Below are 12,372 nucleotides of genomic sequence, written 5' to 3' on the forward strand. Positions count from 1 at the left end.
TGATTATCATAAAATTGTGTCTGTTGACTACCTCGTTGTTACAGATGAGTTACCGGCAGATTTCACCCGAACTGCAGGCTATTGCGCAGAAGAATCTGAATGAGGACCCCAAGAGGAGGGACGAAGACATCAAGCACATCAAGGAGTGGCTCAAGAAGCAGCCTCACCTCAAGGCTCGCGATGGTGAGTGTTGGTGCGCCGACGAAGAACACCCGCTACTAGCAATTATGTTTTATTTTTCAGAGATACGTTGTTGATATACATAGCAAATTTCCTAATAGCAAAGCCAAGAGAACAGTATTACCCACAGATTCTCTTCTCATCCACTTTTTATATTTACTGACCTTGATTTACACACATCAAGCTGTGAAGATCTCCTTTACATTCTCATCATTTGTCTTCCGAAGTTATAAAATTACCTGAGTATACAGGTGGCGGCTATTACACTAATTTCGATCCAAAGATACGTTTCTATTACATGACTTAAGGCAAGCATACTCATGAGACAAAAGTCATGCCATACCTCCTAATATCGTGTCGGACCTTATTTTGCCCAGCGTATTGGATCATCTGGACGTGGAATACATTCAACAAGTCGTCGGAAGTCCCCTGAAGAAATACTGAGCCATGCTGCCTCTACAGCAGTCCATATTTGCGAAAGTGTTGTCGGCCAGTGCAGGATTTTAAGCACTAAAAAACCTCTCGATTACGCCGCATAAATGTTCGATGGCATTCATTTCGGGTGATCTGGGTGTCCAGAATGTTCTTCGAACCACTCGCGAATAATTGTGGCCATCGTTAAAAGTTCCACCTTTCTTTGGGAATATTAAGTCCACAACTGCCTGAAAATAGTTACCAAATAGCCGAACATACCAATTTACAGCCAGTGATCGGTTCAGTTGGACCAGAGAAACCAGTCCATTCGACGTAAACATAGCTCACAGCATTATAGACCTACCACCAGACTGCAAAGTGCCTTGTTCACCACCTGGGTCCATGGCTTCGTGGAGCCTGCGCCGCACTCGAGCCCTCCCATCAGGACTTATCTGAACAGGCCATCGCTTTCCAATCGTCTAAGGTCCAACCGAAATTGTAACGAGCCCAGGAGAGGTGCTGCTGGCGATATCGTGCTATTAGCAAAGGCACTCGCGTCGGTCGTGTGCCAAATTTTGAGCTCTGTACTAACGGATACGTTCGTTGTGCTCTTCACATTGATTCCTGCGATCACTCAGTGTCGTTTGTCTGTTTGCATTGACGACTCTACGCAAACGAGGCTGCTCTTGGTCGTTAAATGAATGCCATCGGCCACTGCATTTTCCGTGGTGAGAGCTAATGCATGACATTTGGTATTCTTGGTAACTGTTGACCCTGGATATGCCAGAATATTGAATTCCTTACGATTTTCGAAATGGAATGTCCTATGCGTCTATTTCCAACTACCGTGTCACTTTCAGAGTCTGTTACTTTCCGTCTTGCGACCGTAAACACGTCGGGCATCGTTCACGCGAATCACCTGAATACAAATGTCAGCTCCGCCAATGCAGTGTCCTTTTATGACTTGCGTACGCGATACTACTTCTATCTGTATATGTGCAAATTGCTATCCCATGACTTCTGTCACTATAAAACAATTTAAAAAATCTGTAAATATATTATTATCATCAGAGGTCTAATGCGTTTTTAACGTGGTCTTCCGTCCGAAGATTGTTTTCACGCGACTTTTAATTGTGTTCTCTCCAGTGCAAGTTTCTTTCTCTGTCCATGACACCCGCAACTGGCATTCAATGGAATCGGATTACTGTATTAAAACCATAACCCTTCCCCCCCCCTCCCCGCCCCCCATGCACACACCCTTTCCTCCGTTATTAAACCAACGATTCCTTGTTTTAGTAACGATTTCAGAAATAGCACCGTACTGGTTATGAGCCTACAAAATGCACAATATTAGGTATACGTGATTTTTCTGTAGCTGTACATCCCACCTTATGGTTGGGTTTTGCTACACCTACCAAATCTTGCAGGTCTATACATACACACGTCCAGTCGGGTTAGTAGCTCCAGATTAATTAAGTTTTATTCATACGCTATAGAAGTTGTACACCACATATTGTTGTACTCTGGTCATACACCTATGATGAGTCTGTCTCGAGCATCATACAGCGTCCTCCACTTATAATGAATTGTGACGAAGTAAGACACCTACAGCCGTCCTTATGATTTTGTTCTATTTTGTTGCCACGAATTTCAACGCTTCTGTGAGCCAACTTCAGGCTGTTGTTGGTGCGGTATGGGTTGATATGATGCCTCTATATATCACATCAGTTGCCGACATGACTGGATACGCAAATAATTTGTCAGCACTCCAACCATCAGCTGCCAACTGACAGGAGAAACATTGAAACACCAAGTATTGTTGGACTGGAGAAACATTCAAATACAAGTATTGTTGGCAGTTGATGGTTGGAGTAGTGACACAGTATCTGCGTATCCAGTTATGTTAGCAACTGATGTGATATATATAAACATCATATTAATCCATAGCGCATCAACAACAGCCTCAAGATGGCGAACTCAAGCGTTGAAACTGGTTGCAACAAAATAACATAAAATAATAATGACGGCTGTAGGTGTTTTATTTTGTCACAATAGAAAAAGGCCGTCGTCCCAAATAACTCCTGCCAAAAAGATGGACATACAAAAATATTAAGTAGTCCTGCAAAAGTAATTTTGACTGACAGAGTTCACGTTACTTTCAACTATTGTCGAATTCAGCAATTTATTTGAACAGGTATACTGATTGTGGTAAACCACGTGTTTCGACTATTATGTTGGGTCGTCGCCTGTGTAACGCGAGACGTGAGTGAACATATAGTCGCATGATGGACAAGCGCATGCCGGTATAGGGCAAGGTACAGACTGGGCTGGGTGATGTCCTGGAGGCTGTCCACATTGGTCAGTATCACTACCCTCCGCAAAAGACATGGAGGTGCTCGGTCATTGGGAGCATGCGGGAGACTTCCATGTGTGCAGTGATTCACATGCGACTTCAGTCACATCCATCGAGTATTTTGGTTGCCTTCATTACGTTTCTTCCTCATTGGTCTCTTATTTCACTGTCTTGTGTACTCTCTTAGTTACTGTGCTCTCCTCCAGATTGCACTTGCAAGTGACTCATCTGTAGCGCACGGAAATAATATGCTTCCGTCGCTGAACACAACTTTCCACCATCCATCCAAGAACTTGGGGTTGTCGCTACTATAAACCAACAGAGGTGTGCTGCACCGTGGAGAGTCATGACCCAAGCTTTATAACCTAGCTGCCTGTAAATTATTTCTGATGTCTCGGCTTACAGATTGCAAAATTTGTCCTTCTTTGTATTGCGTTCCTCATGGGATCAACAGTAACTGTTCATCTGATGTAGAAGACCAAAAGTCCAACCTTGAATTTACAAACCACTGCAGTCCGTAACCACGGTGATGGGCAAGTGCTCTTTCCTTAAGACCACCAGCTCGAACATCGATACACTGCCGACACCCCGGGTGCAATATCTTGGGCAGATGCTGGGAAGAACATCCAAGCTCTCAAACGGCTCCAATAGGTTTTCGCTAAACATTAGATGATTGCAACTGTGCTTGCCGAAGCTTTTCTGAAGCACTTGCAGTCTTTACTAACACCAGGTGTTCGAATGAAAGGAAAGATTTCAGTCCCTTCAACGACGGGATCGTTATATACAGAGAACAGACGCGGAACAGGGAAGCATACGGATTTAAATTTGGTATGCCCTCTCCAAAGAAAGAAGCCCAACTTACCGAAAAGCGATTTAGTGCAATCACGGAACATAACTGGATTAGAGACCACAAGGAAATTGTTAGGTCATAATTAATTTTTCTCTTCTCAGACTGTAAAGGAGTCACACTACTTCATTGACACGATAAGTGACTCACAAACCGAATCCTTAGCAAAGAGGAAGTGATAAAGCTGCGGAATCAGTTTAATACATCCAACTCCAACTAAGTCGAACCTGGCTCTACACCCAGTACCTAAAATCTCTTATATGACTGACACGGGGATGGTCATACCGTACCACATTCTATACTAACGTCACTAATTCATAGTAATCCACATAAATAAGATGAATGCTAGATAGGAGGGGCACACACCACTCAAGAACAGTGTTCCATCCGAATCACCCTGTAAAAGAAACGATACGCTGGCAAACATTAGACTGACAGGTGAATAAGCTGAAGTGAACGTCGCCAGCAAGAGAAGGCTGAACGAGAGATGACCTGAAACTTTGTGAATCTAGATTGTTCTCACACTATGGACGGAGGACAAATATAAAGTCTTCACGAAACTGAAACTGGAATGTAATGAAATAGTAGTTAATATCCTGTAGTAGATAGAAGTTAAAGACTTTAACGTCCGATCAGTGAGAATTTTCGGTATTCCTATTCGAAAAAACTCGCAGACAGCCCTATCTCCTGAGAGAGAGATAGACCAGGTAGAGTTTAATTGAAGGCAGATTTTAAGTAGTTCCGCCGTCTGTCGCTGTATAGTATCTATCACTAACAGAGGTGAAAAGTAGTAGCGCATGCTCTGACAAGTCGACGAACACAAACTGATAAGCGAAAACATTCTGTCCATTGTCCACCGCCAGACTGAATGGCTGCTTGAAACATTGGGGGCACGAGATGGGTCAAGAAAATTATGTAAGAGAAACAGAGACGAATGGAGGATCATTCTAGCGACGATACGTCTACAAATAGGGAAATCCACTAACATAACTGACGTCACAAATGAAGGGGAGTTATGGCCTGGACCTGGGAAAAAGTATTTCAGAAACAGCGACGCCAATCGGCTCTTGCACCTTACTGTCAGTATATATGAAAAGTGGTTGAAGGACTGTGAATCCATGGTAAGGCGCAAAGCTGTTGGAGGACTGGGAATGCATGATAAGGCGTCAAGCTGTTGAACGTTCCAGTTTCATCACATAATGTGGAAGTTGGAGGCTTGCGCACTCTATAAAGTTGGATAGACGGCAATCTGTGGCAACCGTGATGACAGGGTGCTTGTAAACTGCCTGAAGACAGTCCACTGGATAACTTACGCTGAAGATCCTAAGAAAGTGGTACACCTGCCAGATATCGTGTAGGGCCTCCGCGAAAACGCAGAAGAGCAGCGACACGACGTGGCATGGACTAGACTAATGTCTGAATCCTGCAGGCCTGTCCATAAATCCGTAAGAGTACGAGGGGGTGGAGATCCCTTCTGAACATCAGGTTGCAAGGCATCCCAGATATGCTCACCAATGTTCATGTCTGTGGAGCTTGATGGCCAGCGGAAATGTTTAAACTCAGAAGAGAGTTCCTGGAGCGTCTCTGTAGAAATTTGGGACATGTGGGGTGTCGCAGTGTCATGCTGGAATTGCCCAAGTCCCCCGGAATGCACAATGGACATGAATGGATGCAGGTGATCAGACGGCATACTTACATAAGTGCCACGTGTCAGAATCGTATCTAGACATATCGAGGTCCCATACCTCCAACTGCACACGCCCCACACCATTACAGAGCCTCCAGCAGCTTGAATAGTCGCCTGCTGACGTGCAGGGTCCACGGACTCATGAGATCATCTCCGTACCCGCACACGTCCATTCACTCGATACAATTGGAAATGAGACTCGTCCGATCATGCAACAGGTTTCCAGTCATCAACAGTCCACTGTCGATGTTGACAGACCCAGGCGAGGCGTAAAGTTTTGTGTCGTACAGTCATCAAAGGTACACGAGTGGGCTTTCGGCTCCGAAAGCCCATATCGATGATGTTTCGTTGAATGGTTCGCACGCTGACACTCGTTGATGACTCAACATTGCAATCTGCTGTATTTTGCAGAAGGGTTGCACTTCTATCACTTTGAACGACTCTCTTCAGTCGTCGTTGCACACGTTCTTGCAGGATCTTTTTGCGGCCGCAGTGATATTGGAGATTTTATGTTTTACCGGATTCCTGATATTCACGGTACCCTTGTGAAATGGTCGTACGGGAAAATATCCACTTCATTTCTACCTCGGAGATGCTGTGTTCCATCGCTCGTGGCCGACAACATCACGTTCAAACTCATTTAAACCTTGATAAGCTGCCATTGTAGCAGCAATAACCGGTCTAACAAGTGCGCCAGACACTTGCAGTCTTATACCGTATAGGCGTTGCTGACCGCAGCGCCGTATTCTGCCTGTTTACATATCGCTGTATTTGAATACGCATCGCTATACCCGTTTTATTGGTGTCAAACGCTTGCTGGATGTAGCATTGGATCCCTATCAGTAGGAAAAAAGAAAGACTCTCATGCGGTTGTCTTTAGCGGAGCGTTCTGATTGGTGGGATATTCTATTGCGGGGGTTTTGTAGGAGCTGAGATGAAAGAAGTAGAAGTATACGCTCGTGCGTGGACACTCGGAGAAATGGTCGTTCTGACCTCAGAGGCATGACGAAGGCCGTACTGACGTCTCTGGGCGTCGGCTGATGACACGGCGGCTGATGACAAGCGGCTGGCAGGAGACCCCACTGCATGCAACAGCTGCGCTCCCACTTATCAACCATGGTGAGAACATCTTGCTGCACGGGGCTACAGCGGAGGAAAACAGTTAGGTGTCTCTCGATACGTATCTTCTAAATGTGATTAGGTTCCATGAATTAATACCTGATCTCTGATACCGGGGCTCATCCACGACGAAGCAGAACTCGTCATTTGCACCGACTCTCAAACATCTTTCTGATACGATCGGGCTACTTACTGCACGCAGACCAACTGCTACATATTTTTGAGAATGCCTTATTAAAATGATGGTCAGTCACGTACCATTTGTCCTTGCGGACATTTGCCAAAACAATGTACCTATGATTTTATTTTGTTCAGATACTCTTAATTGGTAGTTCCTGTTACTTTGCTACATGTTGCCCACAATAATGTGTACAGGGGGTGGTATAAATATGGAATACCACTTCGTTTTTCGTTTATAAATTTCTCAGTTTTTCACTCAAAGCAAACAAAATGTCTACAGCACATACTTCGGGATATATTTTAATGAAAACTTATATTTTCGAATACATGCTACGTTGGGAACATTCCTAAATTAAGATTAGCGCAAAATTTGACATTCTTGACTCCTCAGATTATGGGGTACAAATATAGAATAGTCCATTCGTTCCAAGTTTGCTAAGTTAAAACAAATAATGGGAAATCTAATAATTCACTGTCAAAGAAAACACTGTAAAAATGATAACAGAGTAGCAAAACACACGAAATATATCATTTTCAGTTATTAATTTCCTGACTAAGTAATTTCACTGGCAGAAGTCCTCTGTCGTGGTATGCACATTCAGTGTGCGCCCTCATTTCTCACATTAGACATGTTACCCATTCTAACCCTGCCTTGTCCTGCGAATATTTACCTGAGCAAAAGGGATAAGCGGCATCTTCATTAGTGGGTAAGCTCTTGTCTGGAACGCTGAGGGCGGACAAATCGTCTCTCACACTACATTCATCATCCTCAGAATCAGATGATTCTTTATTTTGGCGGCCTGTGCTTCTTTGTCTCCAGTTTATTTGTTGCTGTCGTTGATACTTCAAGACATCTCTGGCACGGAGACGGGGTTAGGACTGCTGAAGGATCTGCTTTTCTTCCCCTGGTGCCTGGCCTCTTCTCTATTTGTGGAAAGGGTGAGTTCTGCCAAGATGTAATTTCCAGTGTGGCAGACAACGTTCGTTCCTTGACTGCCACATTAGCCTTTCCACTTTTAGAAGCCACAGTTCCTGCAGATGGTTCATTGACTGGATCATTGGATAAATCACCAATCATTCCTTCATTGGCAACAATGAAATCTGCATCCGTGAAAATGTGAGGATTTGACGGTCATATTCCTGTCACCCTAGCTACCTCCCTTGTCTGGTACTTGAGGTAGGCCATCCCAAACAGTTCGGCGATGTTCATGTTTGTTACTGGAGGTGCAGTTTCCCTCATCAGTACGCGTACCTGCTCAGAGTAATGGGCTTTCAGAGGACTCATGAAAACTCTATCCAGTGGGTCCATCTTGTGGGAGGCATGAGGAGGAAGACACAGGATGCTGACATGGTCTTCGTGTGCGAGGTTTATAACATCCATATATCTGGAGTGGCTATAACGCCCATCCAGAATCAGAAGTCATTTCTGAAGCAATACCTATAAATAGAACAGTTTGTGACAGTGCAGTAGAAATATGGAATACTAGGGTACAAATGTGGAATACTAGTGACACAGCCCTCTTGAAATTGAGAAATGCAAATAAAACCGAAAATTAAATTTAAATATGCAACAAACACGACAATTACAGCTTAATCTATTAGCTACACATCTGTTTAAAAAATATGTTAATATTTTATATGTTACGATAAGAATTAAACTAAAAACCACCAACCTGCAACAATTATTCCTATTCATTAAACCGGCATCACTCACTCACAATGGCTGCCAATTGCAATACGAATTCTTCCCAAAGAAGTCTACAGTTGCTGAACGTACTTTTCAAGCAGCTCACCAGAGTACAGCACATACGAGGTGAGAAACCTTAAGATTTCGTATTACTACCCCTATTCCCCATTTGTACCTCTTGCTCTGATTACTACTTTCTTGATTAAATATTAGAAATGATTGTAATAAAATGGGGTTAAGTAGAACCAAGATTTTTAATTCAGTAATTATCTGAGACCTCCATTTTTAATTATTGTGCCTCTAATTCGTTTGTAAGAACAAACATCTAGAACCAAATTACGAGGGCTATGCTATTCATATCATTCAATCTGTTGTGCGAGAGAATCATATGCGTACCTGAGTTCGTGTGGAGCGATCTGCCTCTTGGTCGATCTAGCCAGCGCAGGTCGTTATAACAGCTGAAAGGCTTATTAGTTCGGTTGTCATCTAATGAACTGCTGACTATGCGAACATTACTGCGGGCTACCTGCAATACCTTCACGCTTGATGTCTTTCCCTACTGCGTTGGCATCTCGCAGCGCAGATAATGTCTGCTGCACGAGGCCAAAATCGTTAAACAGTGCTTTATGAAGCTTAATACTGAACTTACTTTCATATCTTTGGCACCAAATTTGGCTGACCTGAACCATTTGTCCGGCCGCAGTGACCGAGCGGTTCTAGGCGCTTCAGTCCGGAACTGCTGCTACGGTCGCAGGTTCGAATTCTGCCTCGGGCATTGATGTGTGTGATGTCCTTAGGTTAGTTAGGTTTAACTAGTTCTAAGTCTAGGGGACTGATGACCTCAGATGTTAAGTCCCATAGTGCTTAGAGCGATTTGAACCATTTTGTGAACCATTTGGAACTCGTCTGGGACGTTATCAGCTACCAGTGCCAGACCCACCTACAACCAGCCCGTCATTACAGGAATTGAATTATTTTTTCGTAGACATTTGGTGAGGTCTGGAAAGTTAGCAAGTAGTTGAGTCCATGCCGCATCCAAGCAGGATCGCTACTGTAGTGCGTTGAACAGATGGATAAACACATTGTTAAAGGGATGGTCATAATATTTTTACTCATTAGTGCATACTGGAGTTAGTCTGAAGATATGTTTCTTTCTCTGTTAGTGTAATTACTTACCTCAATAAAAGTGTAATAACCAAGGCCTATAAAAGACATTTAATCCTAAATTTTTCTCTAACTACTCGATCTAATGAAACCCTTGATTTCTCATCTCTCAACACTTTGCTGGAAAACATCCCGATCGTAGTTAGTTGCCTCACCGGAATTTTTTGTTAGGGTGCAGCTTAAACATAGCTATCAGCACCAGTCAGACAAGCAGGTCCCTGCACGGTATTCGAAAAGACATCTACCGCTGTGTGTGTCCAGTGCGTCACGTCACTCGCTAGCAGAGAGTATTTTAAAGAAAAGACTGTGTTTTTAGTGAATCAGATGAAATAATTATACCCCATCAGATTCATGCTGACTACGTACCTCATGGTGTATCCACAGAATGGCGCTTAGAATAATTATTGTTTACGCCACTTGTTGGATGATGTGACAAGTAAAACATCACATCTTTGCATATGTTTTACTATATTTTATTTACTTTCACTTCTATAGATTTTTAGATGTTATTTATTGCTTACATTGCTTCAAAATTTTTATTTCAGTCCACTGCATAACTAGAAACTATGTTGTTTCGCACTATGATGGTGTTTCACAGACGACCAGTGGATCCTGACGTTCCTGCGCGGCTGCAAGTTCTCGCTGGAGAAGACGAAGCACAAGCTGGACATGTTCTACACGATGCGCTCAGCACTGCCGGAGATATTCATCAACAGAGACCCCTTCTCTCCGATAGCCCAGAAGTATCTCAACTCTGCGTAAGTTAAGACATGTTTCTGCCAGTGTGAAGCTACGATGGTGACATTGCATGATTGGTTTTTTATCCTTACCTTGGTTTTGCCTTCTTGCCGAAGATCTGTTCCAAGACCGAAGGATGTACCTGTTTGTGAGACAGTGATCAACAAATCTTTACTCGAAAATGGCTATCGTTGTTCGGACACAATAATCTCTATGAGGCTGTTTTTCACACCTAATCCGAATAATTTTTACCATTTTCACAGAAACAGTAACATCACGTGAAGCACACAACCAAAGTTCACACAGATCGCAGATAGGCTTTTTCACACGTGTTACGGTAACAGATTGGTAACAGGAAATATAGATGCTACGAGAAATGATCAAAAATGCCACTCAATGTACACTTTCCAGCCAGGCTAATGTGGCGGAATAAACACATTTGCAGCGCGAGAAGTGTGGGAAGAGAGTCAATGAGGCTATGGAACGCACCGACAGGGATGTGGAGGTATGCCGATTCCAGTGCTGCGGGCAGTTGCCATAAGTTTGTCGGTTAAGGATCCGTGGCGCCAGCAGCCCAATGAAGGTGGTCCAACGGATTCTCGATTTGGTTTAAATCCGGGGAGTTTGATAGCCAGAGGAGTACAGTAAACTTATCATGGTGCTCTTCGAACCACGCACATACACTGCGAGCTGTGTGACACGTTGCGTTGTCTTGCTGGTAGATGCCATCGTGGCGAGGAAGAACAAACTGCATATAAGGGTAGACACGGTCCCGAAGGATAGATCCATACTTGTGATGATCGATTGTGCCTTCCAGAACGATGAGATCACCCTGAAAATTCCACGAAAACATTCCCCAGACCATAAGGCTCCCTCCTTCCGGCCTCGACCCTTCCCACGATTGTTGCAGAGAGACCAAAAAAAAAATGGTTCAAATGGCTCTGATCACTATGCGACTTAACTTCTGAGGTCATGAGTCGCCTAGAACTTAGAACTAATTAAACCTAACTAACCTAAGGACATCACACACATCAATGTCCGAGGCAGGATTCGAACCTGCGACCGTAGCGGTCGCTCGGTTCCAGACTGTAGCGCCCAGAACCGCACGGCCACTCCGGCCGGCGCGGAGAGACCGCCTTCTGTCCGATGGAGCATAAAACTTGATTAATCCGAAAGGCCACCTGTCACCAGACAATGGACGTCCAGTTGCGGTATTCACGAGCAAATTCCAGCCTTCGTCGCTGGTGAACAGCAGTCAGCATGGTTCCAAGAACCAGGTGCCTGCTGCAGAGAGGCTCACACGCACCAACTTTCGGTGAACCGACACTTAGGGGATACTCTTGGTAGTCGCTTGGTCCATTTGGGTAGTCAGTTCCCCTACAGATGCTCGTCTACTCGCCCGTACACATCTAGACAGCCGTCATTCACTCCTGTCATCCACGGCTTGTTAACCGATTTTCTCATGTTACGGAGGTGCTATTTATTACTTTTAACTACTGTCTTGATATATCTTCCACAAACTGAACCACCATCTCCAGCACATATGTACTGAATCTATACTTTACTTAAAGACATTAAGAAAGGCCAGACTCCAAGATTCAGCCATTCAACCACCTTAGTGATGAATGAGATACTTTTGTCTAGTCATCAGTCTTCTGACTGATTTGATGCAGCCCACCACGAATTCCACTCTAGTGTCAGACTTTTCACTTCAGTGCACCAATTGCAACATATATGCTCAGTTATTTGCTAGATGTATTCTTATTCCAATCCCAGCCTTCCTATGCAGTTTTATGACTACAGCTGTCTCTAGTACCATGAAGCTGTTACCTGATGTCTTAACATGCATCATATCATCCTGTCCCTTAGGTTGCGTAAAGCACCCGAAAAGTGGACAATAGTCTTAGAGGAGGACACTGCATTAGACAGACAGCTTTCTGTGTAGCCATCGCGAAAGCAATAGTCTGACGTGTCACGTAACAAAGCTGTTGTCGTGCTTAGTA

The 12,372-nt window shown here is 44.0% G+C and overlaps 1 protein-coding gene across 1 annotated transcript in view; it reads left to right on the forward strand.

Moving 5' to 3' along the window:
* LOC124712267 (alpha-tocopherol transfer protein-like) overlaps positions 1–12,372 on the forward strand; it is a 76,238-nt gene that overhangs the window by 30,867 nt on the left and 32,999 nt on the right. The window contains exons 2-3 of the mRNA XM_047242561.1: positions 45–183; positions 10,230–10,389. Of these exons, the coding sequence (XP_047098517.1) occupies positions 45–183; positions 10,230–10,389 (299 nt within the window). The remainder of the gene's footprint in view (positions 1–44; positions 184–10,229; positions 10,390–12,372) is intronic.

The sequence above is a fragment of the Schistocerca piceifrons genome, chromosome 8 (assembly GCF_021461385.2).
Source record: "Schistocerca piceifrons isolate TAMUIC-IGC-003096 chromosome 8, iqSchPice1.1, whole genome shotgun sequence".
In the NCBI taxonomy this organism is placed as follows: domain Eukaryota; kingdom Metazoa; phylum Arthropoda; class Insecta; order Orthoptera; family Acrididae; genus Schistocerca; species Schistocerca piceifrons.